The sequence below is a fragment of the Eleginops maclovinus genome, chromosome 14 (assembly GCF_036324505.1).
Source record: "Eleginops maclovinus isolate JMC-PN-2008 ecotype Puerto Natales chromosome 14, JC_Emac_rtc_rv5, whole genome shotgun sequence".
Taxonomy (NCBI): Eukaryota; Metazoa; Chordata; class Actinopteri; order Perciformes; family Eleginopidae; genus Eleginops; species Eleginops maclovinus.
The window spans coordinates 5,548,048-5,565,239 of record NC_086362.1 but is presented as its reverse complement, the minus strand read 5'-3'; the positions used below and the strand labels follow the sequence as shown (position 1 = coordinate 5,565,239).

Sequence of the window (17,192 nt, the reverse complement as noted above, 5' to 3'; positions counted from 1 at the left end):
CCCTTTATGAAGCAGAAGCTGCTTTCCAATTGTTCGAAGCATCAGCAGAGAGGTTTTGTCACACCTCTGCTCCCTTCAGGCGCTACAGTTCCTTCACAGTGGCCTTTGCACAACATGCGCTCTGAGCCGCTGTCTGGCTAATGGGGAATACTCCTAAAGGTCACATTAGGATGGCAAGCCAAACAGAGAGGAAGAGGATAATCCCTCTGCAGCAATTCAAACTTCAAACTCTCCTGACACACGCAGCCGTGTAATCACATGACGCACACACGCATTACCTCACGCCTACATATTTATGGAGCCCTGAAAATGACAACATGTTAAAGGTTATCAGGTAAACCAACAAGTAATGTATGGAAGTCGATACCAAATGCATGAATATCGAAACAGGAGAAAAGGCGATGTATTAAAGGACAGAAAAGGAGAGATATTTCCAAAAGAGAGAACATAATAGATTTCCAGTTGTCCGATTCCTTGTAAATGCCACTGATAATATGACTGTTCAAAATGACAGAATGAGTTATGACCTGTTAAACCTCCAACAGTAAAACTAGCTATGAGCATCTTATCATGAATAATAAAAACTAGTAATCCCAAATTAAATGTTAATCAAAACGACTGTTTACAATCATTTATTTCCTAATCATTTGAACTGTGTGTTTAAATGCCATCATTGACAACAAAGTAAACAATCTGATAGAAATGTAATCGGTATCAATTAAACATTATAATCGCAGGTAAAGTAAAAGCATCAGCCAACATAACTAGTTCTCCAGCATCTTTCACAGTTTGTAGTTATGAGGGATATATTGTCCCTTTTCTTAAACTGTCAACCAAAACCTAAACCATGTCTCTAACTAATCTTTATCCCTTGAATTCAAACATGTGCGAAGATATTTCCCAGAATTTGGCATTAATGTCAATTCCCTGCATTTTCGTCAGAAGTTTTAATACAAAAGAATCCTACAAACAACACAACAGATAAAAAGGGATAACAATAACGCCTCAGAATACCCAACTCTAACCAACTGCAGTCACTGTAGGGAGTCTTCACGGGGAAATGTTAGATATGCAATGTGTTAAGCGAGATTTTGGAACACAAAGACCGTTCAGTTGGCGAAAAATAGAGCACCCTTGAGACAGGGGTCCTTGATGCACAGAGACGCACTGATCGTCTGCGGGTCCCAAAGGCTCTCTTTTAAGTCCTTTTCCTCGCTGTAGTTATGCCTCTATGCTTAAAGTTACTTGGAAATGTCAGAAGAGACCTATTAGCTTATGATAATTGCTGCCACGATAGACTATGTAACTTCAGACTCTTTTTCCTGTACTGGGTGCTAACGAGACGACTTGGGAGTGAAGCACCTCTTGATCTTCAGGTGAGAAAATCACACAGTTGCGATGCTGCCACGGGTGTTAATTCAATGCAGTGAGCACCGTTTCAAACAAAGACATTTAAAAAGTTTCACACCTACATGATTGTTACAATTAACTCATCCCCCCCTGTATGACACTTGAAATTGCAGACACCTGTCCCTTTTTGGAAGGGAATTTATTTCTGGCTGTGGTGCCATAGAACAAAAAACTTAGCTGCTTGTGAAAAAACCCAAGATTAAACCCAAGGTGTAATTTCTCACTGTCAATCTGAAGTATTGTTTTATTTGGAGGCTCGGAAAAGTAAAGAAGTATGGTGAGTTCACAGACTGATAATTGTTAGCAAGAGTGGCGGAGTGATTTTTGTTGCCACTAAACCCTCCTGTGAGATTCACAGCTTGGGCCTTGGGACCACCGCCAAACTAGTTTAAGGTCACCTTGCTGAACAAGCTGGCAGGAAGTGGAAAGCTCCTGTGCAGCTGCTCATCCAACATGCTTCTGTCGCCTTCATTTGGCTTAAGAGGAGGGGGTTTCTGGCAATCATCCGTTTCACGACGCTACCTGCTCGTATCAAGCGCACGCCCACGCCTCAGCTTTCATTTTTCACCTTCTCAGAGTGCAGCTGTGGCCTACTCGTGCTGCCCCTTCTCTGAACCTTACAAACCATTTCCCATCGCTGTTATGTCAAGCCCGAGCTCCACCTAACAAGGTCCTGCTGACCTCCAGCTCGTGTCCTCTTCAGCCCTGGCCTTGGAAGCCCGTCCCCGCCGCAGGGTTTGCAAGTTTAATTAACCCCGAACCGGGATCGGGCCAGTTTTGACAGCTTTCAAGCATCTGGGCTGCCTGCGAGTGGTGGAGAAATAACGGAACGTCCGCAGCATAGACCCGTCTGTCGTTACTCAGCAGCATAAAAAGGACGGAGTAGCCCATCAGTAGATTTAGAAGAATCCAAAACATATATTTTAACTACCTTGTTTTGGCTTATAGAGGCGGGACTGCAGCATCAAGTAATGGACGTATCAAGACATTTCGACAGAAGACAATAATAGTATTTCTACCACTTTTTTTTATATCATATGACTCAAATTTAAGCTTCCAAATTTTCCATTTCATTAACAATACATCCAAAAGTCCAACGCTGTTCTAGCTGTAGATATTCTTTGAAGAACTTTTAAAACCTTACATCCCGGGAAAGCCCTTAACTTCAGCTCCGTGTTTGGAAGGGATTTCCTTTCCCTGTCTTTATACTATTGTATCACCCCATCTATCCTTTTTATATTTTATGGGTTTTTAATTCAACTTGATTGTTATACTATTATATATATCGTGCAATTCTATAAACAAGTCCATTTTTGTTGCAGAATTTAGCTTAGTATTCCACACTTGCATTTTTTTTAAAATGTGGTTATTCCATTAACTTAAATGTCACCTACTTTATTTGAGCACCTTTCTTGTATTAACATGTCCTTTAATTAAATATGAAGTATGAATATTGTATATACATCTGCACCTCCATCTGTTTACTTATGGGCTCAGTGCTGCTAAATATATGCTCATTTTGTTCAATGTTTTATGTCATACAAGTGGATCAGATTTTTTTTTTACAGGGTTTGTAGTCCTAGGTTTCCTCCGGTGAAAAGAAGACCTACTGCACCAAATATAATCCAAAAAGTGGATTCAGTTTTTAAATAACTCTATAATTAAAGGTAAAGGAAGGGTTAACATTGGAGCATCAAAAGCTAAGCTATCCCAAAATGTTGTTACTGATTTGGGTAGTATGCTGGATAAAGTAGACACCCTGGTTTGTAAAACTTTGGGATTTTTGTTATAAAATGTTCTTACAATGAGAACCAAACTGACTCTTGTGTATTCATTTCATGGAGACCCCGTAATAAGCAAAAACGGTTGCTTGATTAATACTTTTTCAGAACTCCTGCAACGTCCGGCATGATGTGAATCGCCCGCCTGTTCAAATTTAAGAACAGGTGGTTGGAGGTTGGACTGACGGTCCGAACAAAGTGTATCTTATTCCCCTTCAGATACCTCCAAACTTTTTAAACTAGCTTGCTTTTAATTTAAGTGAATACATTCCCAAACATCATCAAATAGCCCAGACTCTCTCGGGCAAACCAGCTGCAATCTCAAAGTTCAGCAGTTAAATGAAAAGATAAGCGAATGCTCTTTTTTTCTCTTTCTTCCCGGCGTTTATCAAACGGGCCGTCATTTGCATGCATGAGGGTTGAAAGGAAATCATATTGAAGGAAAATACAACCCCGAACTCTCTTCGCAGATATGGGTCAGCTATATTTCAGACATCAATAAGATTTTCTTATTTCAGGACATGTGCAAGGGCAAGTCTTGGTGGGGTGGTGGGAAGGAGGGAAGACTACGGGATTGCAGACGTTCACTGGTATCGCGCGCTTGGCAGAACTGGATACTGTATTCTACTCACAACTGAGCTAATCACCGGTAGACAAACCTAATTCAAAGCCGTCTTTGGAGGGAAAATCTAATTAACATAATAAGGAATGAAATGGAGCGAGGAGAGGAAAAGGGATTGTTTTCACCTGCTGGTTGGTGATGCAGGTGATAGGTGGAAAGAGAGAGAATTCAACCTGTAGTTGTACTGTGGAAAGTCAAAGATCAAACAGTTCTACTGACTTATGAATCTTGACCATCGTTAATATTTGATAAAAGTATTGTAGTATGTGAATTTGGGAGAAGAGAAAATAGCATATTATTCTGAAGCTCAATAACCTATTACCAAATAAGGACATTTCCTCAAGAACTCTACTTTACCTGAGTATTTGTATTTTATGCCATACTTTTTACATACACTTTCACATAATACCTTTACTTTTAATTCTGTGTCTTAAGAACAGTGCTTGCTCAAAAGTGACTAAAAAAGATAACGAAACGGCATCACGTCTCCAAGAGCCCACCTTTAGCTTAGCGGTGGCGATGCTTAACCATGCGACTGTGATGTAGTTCTTTTATAGCCTTAGCTTTTTATTTCAGGCTATTGCATTTAAGCTTCAAATATCCAAAGTGGCGTGAATATGTGGCGATTATCATGCTGAACCAAACGTGTATCATTAAAATGTGTTTCCGCAGTGTATTTTCTGCAATATGGCAAAATCCAATGGGAAAATCCATTGGATTTGGTCGAGGGAGCCTTTTGCAATGCCAACTTCCGTGTCAGCCAACAAAAATATGTAATTCCTGAACCACTTCATACAATAGTTGATCAGTACATTTATATAATGGGTCATTCTTCATTAGACTATTATTTAAAGTACATTTTGATGCTTTCTACTGATACTTTAACAATGACCTTCAGTTCTAACTTTTCCCCCAATGTGGTACTGTTGTTTTTACTTCTTCCAGTGCTGGCCATTGCAGAACTAAACCGATGGCATGAGAAGATGAATCCTGCCCTCTCATCCCAAAGTCAGTGACAGGTGGAATCTCATTTGCAATAGCTCTTTGAAAAGTGGAAAAGGAAGTAGAAAAAAAGGGAAATTCAACAGCCAACTCAGCACTGCTCTGTGAATACCTGGGCAGCGCGGCACCTTGGAGTTCTTGTCACTGCTGTCACGCATCACTGTCTCATGAAATTGGAAACACAGAGAAATACAAATCTTGACATTGCCGGATATCTGTATGACATTGGACGTTAAACTAACTGTCGCAGTCTGCATATGCAAGCACTTACTGGTGCGCATACCAAACAATGGCTTTTTTTGTGGAAGTGCTCCAACTGAGACAAAGAAGACAAAGTTTTTGTCCTTCTTACAATATTATCTAATAATCCAAATCTGCATCTACTGCCTCTCATGTGTGAACGGTCGAGAGGAAGCTTGGTCTATCCATTAATTATATCTTCTTTGCCAGGTCACAGCATGGGCCAGAGGACATTGGGAATAATTCATTGTGTCAGCAGAGTCATTGGACCCCAGTGGATAAGAAGTCCTGTTGATGAGGGCACAGGGCACACCGTTCCCCTCCCAAAACACCCACATTTACACTCAAAAAGCCTCTGGTTCCCTCCTTCTTCGCCTTCTTTTTGACCTCCTTCCCCTGAAGCTTACTCTCTTCTTTTTTCACTCCTGGATGTCAAGGAGTTGTGAGGAAGAGAGAGCGTGTCTTTCTATTCCTCCTCTCTCAGTGGGAAGCCCTCTTTAGACTCAGCGGCATCTCAACATTATTATTCTCTCCCTCCTCTTTCTCCTCCCGGAGGCCTCTTTAGCGGGTAACTTCCACCTACTTTTTCTCAAGTAAAGTCCTTATTCCCAAGGTCTCACGGAAACGAGCAGGTCTCATCCAGGAGATGGAGAGAAGAGAAACAAATAGGAAAAGAAGTTGGTTGAAACGCACCAGATTTCCTCATCGCCAAGCAGCTGTGTTAATGAAATCTGTAAGTGTGTTAGCACTGAGGTTAATTTGCCCCTAACTGTGCCAACACAACACATGTCTAAGAATTTGCATTTGAATAAAAAAGAAAACGACGAAGGACTCACCAAAATTTGACCAAAAACAAATTCCTTAATGAACAGACTCAAATTGGAGATAGAGTTTATCTCCTATTGTTGATTTGAAAAGGACACAAGGGGCCCGTTGGCTCGGCGCAATCAGGAAATGAGCTAATGACAAGAGTGCCAGGTGTATCGCCAGGTGTGGTTGATTAGACGCAATGAAATGCATGGTGAAGGTGACAACTGGCACTGCGTTCCAACTGGGAGTAGAAGGGACTTTACTAATCAAAGGAGAGCAGAGGACAAAAAAACCCCTGAATGATCTACAGGCTGACATTGACAAAAAACGTTTCCCTTAAGGATTTCCACCTTCTGTGTTTTGATATTACTGGATTGAAGATAAAGTAAGATGAACACTGAAAAAGGTAGACATTGGCACTGCTGACAAGGCTGCTGGTTAGCCGAGTAAGATTGGTTATAAATATTCACCATACTGGAGTCAAATTGGACCTGACTAAAAGCCCTAGCCACACTAGGATTTTAATTCCAATGGAAATCAATTCAGTGCATTGGAGGCCGAGTAAATCCCTGCAAATTGTTCATATCAAGGTCAACTTCAATCAACTTTGAGCAGCACATTTGTCTAGTTGTTTGATAGCAAATCGTTTCAATTGCTCAATAAAGGAACGGGAGAAACCAAAAACGGAGGAAGCTTTTGTAACTTACTACCTGTGTAGCACCATTCCAGAAAAGACCGATGTTTTGCAATAATCAATGGTATAGATACGACTTTTGACTCAACTTTGAACTACTTTCTAGATTGCTACCTAGGATTTAGCATGCCTGTTAGCAGTATATCAACCCACAATGTGTTCATACGTCAGTGCTGTGTTCAACTTGTTTCTGCTAATCTAGGCTGGACAAAAAAAATAGTTATCGCCAATTCAATTAAACTCTGTATTGGATGAATTGAAATGAAAGAAGTACAGGAAAATCTTAGATAGCTATAAAGACTAACTTGTACTAGCACATCCTTAGCAGTTAGCAGTGTCCACAAACTAGCCATGCTAATAGTTTCAGAGCCGAGATATATGTTGTTGATATAAAGCTGTGTATTGTGGTTTCTGAATTATAATCAATATTTAAAGTGGAATTCAATTGGGTAAACAGAGCATATTGACTTGAGGACTTCATTTAATACTTTTCTGTGTAGACTTAGGAGTTGATTTGGGACCTTGCTTGTTAAACTGTGTTCAACATCTGAGTAAAACAACCCAAAGAAGATGAAGAGCTCCAACGTTAGCGGGTGAGAAACTCAATCCCACATCAGTCCACATGGTGCCATTAATATTTGATCACAGATGACGGGGGAAATCTCTAAAAACTGTCAACAAAGACACGTTTCATTTTATACCCAGCATTAATACCTATGTTAAAAGGGTTGTCTGTGGCTCTTTAAAATAATCTTAGATATCTGCTGTTTTTTGGGAGGGGCCACACACTAGTATACCCTTTTTAAAAAAAATCATTTCCACCTAGTTTGCATGCATAATGGCCCTCAGTTCATCAGGATTTTGTACACTCAAATTGGATCTGAAAGTGTTTCTGCATTCCCTTCACGGTAAAAGTCAATATTTCTCAGTAGCTGGTTTGCTGTAGCAATCTCATATCAGCTCAGGAAGTGTTTACAAGGATCTAAATGTTTGTATTGCACACAAATACTATTGGAATTGGAAAGTGGTAGAAAACACTGAACACTGTAAATGTTAACGTGTTAGTATACGTTATGGACATTTCTTTTTAACTGATCAAAGGTAGTCAGTAAATATATGTCAATACTACCAAAACCTTATATTGGTAAGTATTTTTTAGCAATTGACTAAAATTTGTTAGCAGACCATTATTAACACATTTTCTGGACTTCAATACATCTCCAAAGACAGATTATTGTTTTTATTTTTTAACAAACTCCATTCTCAGATAGGCTCTGTTAAATATAAACCCTTTTTTTAAACGTCTGTCTTCAAATCAAAACATCTATTTGGTCTTAAGCTGATTTATGCCCGATCTGAGAGGCAGATCAGTCTTTCATTTCAAACCTTTCTTGTCTTATTCATCATTCCTAATGTCTGTCTGGATCTCAGTCAGCGATGACACTTGAAACACCCATGTAAAAACACTTCTACTAAGTGCTAAAACTGTGCAGGCGAGAGAAGTTCTAAAAAGTTTGACATAATTGATCCTGACCTTTCAGAAATGTCGATGTGTATTTCTTTGCACAAAAAAGTCATAGCCTAACAATAAACAATTTAATTCAACGCATCACTGCCACTCTTTTAAAAAGACACATTAGGTATGCGTCACTTATCTGTCATTTGAGTTTAATTCAAGTGTGAAGTTTCTTTGCACATGAAATGAAACCATCATTTTGAACCAGAAAGTTTAATGTGAACGTTTTTATATGTGTGTCTAGCTTTTCAGTGGCCTTGTTTTATTAGCTATTCCCGTCCATCTTTTCCGCTGTCTCCCCTGATTATGAATCAACTAACCTAAACAGAAAGGTTTAACAGCCGTAACCTGACTTTTAGTTGGTGTTTGGCAGTTTGCAGGTCCGGCAATGCTAAAAGTGGAGCCAAATACAGTACATAGGTGTCTGCCTCAGGCAAGGCGAAGTCAAGTACAAGTAGGAATGTGCGTTTCTCCTGCAGTCTCCCCTGAGGGCATAGAAATGGTCAGCACCATGGAACGGAATGAGGTCCATTTCTTCCTGAGCAGCTTTTCCTTAAAAATCTAGCAAACACTCGGCGAAAAACATCCAACTTTTCCTGGCAGGCGTCAGGGGTTTAGTGAGGACACTGACAGTTGAATGGGTTCTATGCAAAATGGGGAAGAAAAACCCATAAATGTCAGATTCCTGGAGATATCTGATACATCTGTGTGCTGCAACGTGTTTGCCGGGGCTGCTGTCATCCAGTGATGTTTATAGCAGACAAAGAGAAGGGGATTTGACACAGGTAAATGTATCCAAGGCTACAACAAAAACTCCTGAAATTATGACACAACAGCTACCTTTGACCTTAGAGAACTCTCTTCTTCAAGGTCATCTATGTGTGCAAACTATCTGACGCTTCTATTAGCTCCTAAAGCGACGTTCCTCCCCATCAACGAGTGTGTGAAATATTAAGCAGCAACGGAATTGGACAGGGGCTTTAAACTGCTGTGAGCAGATGCTGTGTGCTTTTAAGTGCTGAATAATACATTTTGGTTCAATGTCTCTGTCTCCATAATGGCCCAGCTAAATGCTGCCGGGATTTTGCCTCTACGTTATTATTTCTCATAAACACTACTCACACCCTGACAATCAAGATATGTTAGCACTCATGCAGCACACAGATACACACACACACCGTTGTGCACAGACTCATGCATACACACACACACACACACACACACACATTGAGCCATTACGTTGATAGTGCTCCGTGTGCAGAGCCACTCAGGCGGATACCCTGACAGTCAAAATCACCTGCTGCCCAAAAGGAACATTAAACCACATTTTTAAGAGTAATAGATCTCATCAGTCAGTGAACCTAAAGCATTATACTTTGGACACGCATGAGCGCACGGCCATTAATTCGCTCGTCCCGATATTTTGTCAGGAGCGCTGGCCGCCCGCAATTACAACACCCTCTATATATTTGATATAGAAGTTTGCTTTAATCATACTTAAGGCTATAACTTCTTCTGATTCAACGGCACTGATTTGCTTGGGTGGTCCGCTGCTACCTCACCCATATTAAGCTTTAAATACATCCTTCTTCTATGGTTAAAACAGGACGTAGTATGCATTCAGAAAGCCTTTCGCTCACCTAGGGAGATAGTGTCTTGTTGACTAGTCATTTTTAACACTAATCCTCATCATACAAGTTGTCATACTGTGCGCACCTTTTTGGCTTTACCCTCCAAAACCCTTTTTGTGTGAACCATTTATCATCTAAGTGGATTGATGGAGGAAGGAACACATCTCCCTCGCTCCTCTGATGTAGCCGCCTTACTGCTATTCAATTACAGCAAAGCTTGCTTGCTGGAGACCGCACGGGCTAACAAGCCCCCTATTCTAAGAAGCAGGGAGGAGATGATGTGCAGTTATGTCAAGGTTCACCGAGACACCCACGCTAAGACAGTAACCCTCCCCCCACGACATCTCTAATCCTGCAGCAGGCGGGTGGATGCGTGCCTCGCAGATCGATGGCCATTGACAGGTTTAATTGATTTCTGTGGGAAAGGGATGCAGGCTCATCCAGCTAAAAGCCTGCAGCCGCTACACACACAAACACACGTACACGTTTACAAATGCTGCGCCGACACTGAGGCCAGGAGAAACGGGAGCATCTAAAGCAGGGGTCACCAACCTTTTTTGAACTGAGGGCTACTTCTTGGGTACCGATTAATGTGAAGGGCTACCAATTTGGTACGCTTCAAATTTGCGCGGTTTACCTTTAATTGTATGTTATTATTAATAGTAAAACTAATTAGTTATATTCACCTGTTTGAGGACACTGCTCATTTTAACAAATTTGCACAATAGGCCTAATTATCAATAATGGCTTAAAAAGGAAGGAAACAGACAAATATCAAAATCAGCACTTTATTTCTATTTCACTGTAATCACCATCAAACAGAACAACATAACATTAAACAAAAGTATTTATAGGCCTATTTAATCCATCACAATCTTTCATAAGTTTTAATGGGAAGCCTGGCATTGCATGCTGGCAACCAGGGCCTCGTAATCTGGGCTGTAATTTGACACTGCAAGTCTGAGTGAGTCTTGCAGATGTGCATCAGTGAGCCGTGTTCTGTGTTCGTTTTTTATGAAATTCATGTCAGAAAAGGCTGATTCACAAAGATAGGTAGACCCAAACAGACTGGCAACCTTCATTGCTGCTGTGCACAGACCACTGTACTTTTCAGTATCAACAAGGCCCCAAAAGTTTGCTGCAGCCTGGTGGGCTTTGAGGCGAATGTCATTCTGCAGTGTCACTATTTCTATTTCCACCTGCCCAGCATCCAAGCTGAACATTGCACTTAGTTGCTCAGCAATGGACGTTGTGTCCACGTTTATAAATGGATTCGAAACGAACGACACACATGGCTCAAGTTTATCAATGTCACAAAACCTATTCTCAAACTCTTGCCCAACCCTGTTTATGACTTGAGTGTATTTTTCGGCAGCGTTGCCAAAAATCTCAGACGCAGAGGTATTGTCGTTCAGCACCATCTGCAAAGAGGGGAAGTGCAGCACCTTTTTTCTCTGTAAATGCGCAGAGAAAATGCTCATCTGTGCTTTAAACGCATTTAAAGCACTGATCATGTCGGCAACAGTCTTACCTTTGCCTTGCAGCGCACAGTTCAGATTGTTCAGTTTTCCAGTAATGTCCGTCAGAAATGCCAGGTCTAGTAGCCACGCAACGTCCTCCAGCAGCGATGTGTCTTCGTCTCTAGATTTCATAAAATCTTTGATCTCCCTCAACAGCGACAAAAACCGGAGCAGAATCCGTCCTCTGCTGAGCCATCGGATGTCCGTGTGGAGAAGCAGGTCCCCATATTCAGCCGACAGCTCCGCCAACATCACCTTGAAACTTCGGTGTTGTTTAGCTTTGGAACGGATGCTGTTTATGATCCTCACAACAGGAGTCATTACGTGCTCGAAGCCGATCACCTTAAAAATAAAATAAAATCACTCTTACTCAAAGCACTTAAAAACAATAACAATACAATACAATACAATACAATACAAAACAAAATGTATTTATATAGCGCCGTATCACAACTATGAAGTTGACTCTAACGACCAAAAAGCGCAGTAGGGGCCGGTCTACAAGCAGATGCGTAAAATATGCCCAATAGGCCTACTCATAATTACAAATAGGATATTAGGCCTACAACAAGGATAACATAAATTAATAAAATACAAAATGAAAACGCACCTTTGCACATAAGGCCTGCTGGTGAATGATGCAGTGGTACTGTACGAATTTCGGGAACGCTGGGTCGCTTTTACAGAGCGCGATGAACCCTGCATGCCGTCCGGTCATCGCAGGAGCCCCATCGGTGGTAATCGACACCAGCTTTTCCAGTGGTATGTTTCTGTTGTTGAAAAACTCCTTCACCGCGTTGTAGATATCAACCCCCCTTGTGCTGGTTTTTAGGGGGAGTAGTGTGAGAAGTTCCTCTTTTGTAGAGAAATCTTGAAACACCATCCGAACAAACATCATCAGCTGCGCCGTGCTGCTGCTGTCGATGGACTCATCACATTGGATGCTGAACCACCTGCACTCCCTGAGATCCTGGTCCAGCTGATCAGTCAAGTTGTCGGACATTGCTGTCACTCTCCTGACCATTGTGCTTGCCCCCATTTGAACATCAGCTACAGAAGAGAGCACTTCCTTCCCATATTTCTCGTCTTTAAGCACAGTGTTCAGAACTATCATCATCGTTTCCTTGAAAAGGTCTCCATCTGTAAATGCCTTCTTCTTCTTTATCAGGTGTTCTGTTGCTCTGAACGAGGCTTCGGTAGCTTTCTGAGATTTTTTAGCTGGTCTTGTGAAAAAAGACTGTTGCTTGCACAATCCTGCCTTTAGCTCACTTACTTTTTCCACTCGTAGTGCGCTGCCCGGTGGGTAGTTAGCATGGTAGCTTGCGTGACAGGTCTTGAAATGCCTCTCAACATTGTGCCGCTTTGGTATCGCCACAGTCGCCCGGCAAATGAGACACACGCAGGCATCTTTTACAGTGGTAAAAAAAAACTCTTGCTCCCATTCACCGTGAAAATAATACGTTCTCTTTCTTTTTTCTGCCATGTTTTCGATTAAATTGTAATCATCCGTTCATCTTGACTTCGCTTCACTGCACTGACTGGACTCGGTCTCCACGCAACGGTTGTCGTGGAGACCAGCTAGGTCCAATCTACGTAATCTGAAGCATTTTATTTTACACAAATTACGTTTTATAAGTAGGCATATGTTTATATGCGTGCATACTGCATATTGTTATCTTCTTACAAGCAATGCAATATATTTAAAAATAATAGAAAGTTTAACAACGAATAAAATAAAGTTGTGTGTCACGTGAGAACTAGGCTATTTTAGAACAGGCCTTCGCGGGCGACTCAAGTAGTCCTCGAGGGCGCCATGGCGCCCGCGGGCGACGCGTTGGTGACCCCTGATCTAAAGACTGTTCATGCCGCTGATAAAGGTGTGCAATAGTGAGACATTTTTCCACGTCCACTTGGGAGAAAGATGGACTGAAATAAATTGTAAAATATCAGATCCCCAGATATGAAACCTACATGTGATTTATAAATGAAGGATCCAATCAGAATTTGCAATGCTTGACCAAACATGCGTTATAATCCACATGAGCAGAGAGGGCCTTGTCTTTTTCTGTGTCATTTTAATAGTTATATCAGTGTGTTTCATCTTGTAAAAGACCTTGATCATCTCCCCAAAAAAATGCATTTGCGTTGCCGCTTTACACGCGTGCATATCACACATGCATGCCTTGCTGTTGCACCGAATCCCGAATGGAAATCCTATATCTAGCATGTACACATTTGGACATCTTAATGAATGAATTAAGACATCACCACGCCAGCGATTTGTGAATTCTTTGGCTGGATTGACCTGCTAGGGCCCCTGTGGCAAAATGAGCTCCCGGTTAACCCCTGCTTTTTCTTTTCCCAGAGCAATATGCTTTTTTTCCCTTGAATGCTTACATCCACCATTTCCTTCGATTTCATTTAGATACAAACATTGGTTTGGGAATATCCAACATACTATGAAGACAGATCTTTATCTTCTAAATTGAACAGGGGTCACAGTAACGTTGACTTTTGACATTTGTGCAAAATTAAAATACATTCGCTATGGATTTTTGTGAGATTGTGTGCACAACCCTTGAATAAATAGGTAATCATTGAGTGAAAGTGAATCCAAATTTCAAGGAAAGAAAGAAGCATTTAAAAGCAGCTAACTAGCAGAATCGACGTAAAGCCCTTTAAGTCGACATTACTCTTAAGGGGTGAACTTCCAATCCTATTCTCAAATTAATTAGTCCAAACCAGGTGTCAAAGAACCACGGGCACCAAAGCCAGGGAGGTTTATGTGACTACCTACAGATCTTGGCCAGGTTAGGAATCCAGTCTCTGTAAATGAAAATACTACATACAGAAAAACCAATGTAAATATCGTACTTCCTTTACACTAGGGACATGATGACAGTGGACTATTCCATTGGATTTAAGAAGTAGCCTGGATTCAGATCGCTAAATCACCAACATCTCAAAACTTGCAGACTTGGATGAACATTTTAGTTGTGTTTTATCCAGACTCAGGGGGGAAAAAAGGGTAATCTGTCCTTGATTGTCCATTTTTGCACTGGCCAAGTCTCTAGTTCATGTTACTTTACGATCAAGACACAACTCATCCAATAATGCTCCAACGCACTGGGTGTAAGTTAAGCTCAGCACATTTGAACGATTTCTTGGCACTGTGTGCAACGCAGCAGTGCCAGCTCCTTTGATTATCCCTTAAAACTTGAGCACATAAATGGCAGGACATGTTTTGATTGCCTGAGAGTCTGCACACTCCCTTAAATAGCATTCAATTTTTTTTTATAGACCAATCAACAGCTCTGCACTGCCTAATTAATCTCCTTGAAGTTTTTGTGATTCATCATTTCATATCTCATGTCTTTGGTGTTCAATAGAATGCAGATTTCCTGTTTTACCTCAGCAAACAGATGGCAGGGACACACATGCTGTATGTTTTTGGAAGGCTAACCAAGCCAAGAGAAATGGATTGGTGTTTGAAAAACACTTTTTTTTTCTTCAAATTTCAGACTTTTTTTTCTCAATTTCAACTTTTAATAATGTCCCACTATTTGCTAATTATTCTAACTCCTTCTTCATGCTGCGATAATCATATTCTTTCGTAAATTCAGACTTTTTCTTTCAGAATTTTTTTCCTTTCGATTTTCTTTTAAAACTTCAGATCTTTTTTCCAAATGTTGACTTTTTAGAATTTCTGACTATTTCTTCAAAATTATCCTTTTTTCTTTCTAAAAGATTTGCCTTTTTTTTTCAAATTTCTGGATTTCTTTTCAAATTGTGGACTTTTAAAAGTTTCCGATATTTTTTTTTAAATGATCACTTTTTACTGAAAAATCTTACTTTTTTTCTAAATTTAAACTTTTGAAGATGTCCCACTATTTTTTCATTATTCTAAATCGCCCATGTGGCCCTAATCTTCTTCTTTTAAAAATTCACACTTTTTATCTCACTTTTCAAACTTCTGTTTTTGTTTTCACCAAATTTCAACTTTTTTGAACTTCCTACTATTTCTTCAAAATTATCACTTTTTTCCTAAAAGTTCTGAGTTTTTTTCAAATGTATGAAATTGTGTCTTAATGTTGACTTAAATAAATTCTGACTAATAACTACAACACACTTATTTGTTTCTTAGCTTAAGCTTCAGGAGATAAAGTTAAAGCTGGTATGATCAATCTTTTTCTATCAATAATGGATCACATCACAATGTGCGTGTCCAAGAGGATGGACAGTCAAAGTCAGTTAGCTAGAGGGGAATTTAGCAGGTAAAGAGGCAGATATTTTCCCTAGGAGTAAAGAGGAACAAGGGACGGAGGGCAGGTGGACAGCAAAAAGATGAATCTAGATGATTAAAAAAGTCATTAATGCCTAAAACAAATGAGCCAGCAGCAAAGTGAGATTCGTAGTAATTCTATTTGTTTGTCTGGGAGGCGCGTTCATGCGTTTCAGGAGGGAAGACTTTTTTTGTCACACAGGTCCATAATTGACCTATAAATATATACTATTACCTAGAAAAAAATACAAGAGTTGCGAATATATGGAAGAACAAACCATCCTTTAAACTATCACGCCTTTCTTCAACAAGTCCCCCACATGTACAAGAAGCTGAGTGGTGCTTGCAGAACAACACTTTCTAGAAGAGCAAATAAACTGATTAAAAACTAATCTGCCTCCTTACAAAAGCACCTCCATTCCTGTAACATGTTAATATTAAACGCAGTTGGAGTTCAATTAAAACGGTATGTGCTGGGATGCACAGAAAAGGCTTTCCTATTATAGTTGCAATATTTTTTTCATCTGAGTTTAAGTAGGCGCCTGGAAGGAACATTTAATTTGCCTTTTGTAATTAAATTAGGTTTCATACGTTTGAAACTCCGGCTGCGTAAGTTGTTGATTACAAAACCCGAATAACGGCACTTAATGCTTTATTATTAAGGGTTCCTGCATGTTAATAACTCTGATTAAATGTGCCGCCCAGGCTTCCACACATGTACGCATATGCACACAAACCAACACACTATTACATAATGTAAATGTAGTGTGGTCTCGTGTGGTTGAATTAGAAAAACACCATTAAAAGCATCAATATTCAGCTTTTTCCCTTGCAAATTTGATCTAATTAACAGATTTATTCTGTTAACAGGAATGATCTGCTTAAGATTCACTAAGCCTAGCCGTCACCTTTAAGCATGTGTCACATTAACAACCCATGGCTTTAAACCTTAGCCTCAGCATAAATTAGACACATTCTCAGGGAGCCCAATCTCAGTGGAAATGTTTTTCTGCCATGCAGTTCATATTTTATAGCACAGCCGCTAGCATTAATTGCATACCCTGATATTCAGACGCAAACTGCTTTTAATACAAATGACTTCAGACAGCAAGTAATGACGTTTCCCTTTTTCACAACAGTCGCAGTCTCGCATGTTTCATTTTCATGGCTGCTGAGAACACTCCCACGGCTTTCTAATCAGAGCTCTTCCTCCTCAACTCTGTTTTTCCAAATGTCACTCGATAGAGGTCCTAATTAACCGCTCATCATGCATATTGACTATATTTGACCATCTTCGAATGGATAAGGCCGATTTTGCAACCAGGACGTGATTAAATCGTACACTCCAGCATGTTCACATCGTTCTGTATCAGCCTGCTACTCCCTCACTGTGAGCGGGAGCCCAGGACCCCTCAAAAAAAACACACCTGTTTCCTATCCTGGCTCCGTGATGGTGGAACAAGCTACTCATTAATATCAGGACAACAGAAAGTCTACACATCCTCCGTCACAGACTGAAAACCCAGTCTTTTTTTATGTACTTAGCACTTACTATGGTTTGGCTAATTGATAGCTGATGTCCCTGCAGATTTCTTGCTTTTTGAGTTTGTTGAATGCACTTGTTGTAGTTCGCCTTGGATAAAAGTCTCAGCTAAATGAAGTGAAATGTTAGCGCGTTAAACCT

The 17,192-nt window shown here is 40.3% G+C and overlaps 1 protein-coding gene and 1 long non-coding RNA gene across 3 annotated transcripts in view; both read right to left on the bottom strand.

Moving 5' to 3' along the window:
- The window catches only part of LOC134875726 (uncharacterized), a 182,948-nt gene that overhangs the window by 65,433 nt on the left and 100,323 nt on the right, over positions 1 to 17,192 (bottom strand). The gene's annotated exons all lie outside the window — the stretch shown is intronic.
- Positions 10,481 to 13,057, bottom strand: LOC134875670 (general transcription factor II-I repeat domain-containing protein 2A-like). Its single transcript, XM_063900264.1, has 2 exons — positions 11,837 to 13,057; positions 10,481 to 11,568 (listed from the first exon to the last, which is right to left on the bottom strand). The coding sequence occupies exons 1-2, from the start codon at positions 12,707 to 12,709 to the stop codon at positions 10,594 to 10,596; spliced, it is 1,848 nt and encodes a 615-aa protein (XP_063756334.1). The 5' UTR covers positions 12,710 to 13,057; the 3' UTR covers positions 10,481 to 10,593.

Coding starts and splice junctions, on each gene's coding strand:
- LOC134875670 (XM_063900264.1), bottom strand. CDS start 12,709: ATGGCAGAAAAAAGAAAGAGAACGTATTATTTTCACGGTGAATGGGAG. Junction 11,569..11,836: donor AGCAGGCCTTATGTGCAAAG/GTGCGTTTTCAT, acceptor TTTATTTTTAAG/GTGATCGGCTTCGAGCACGT.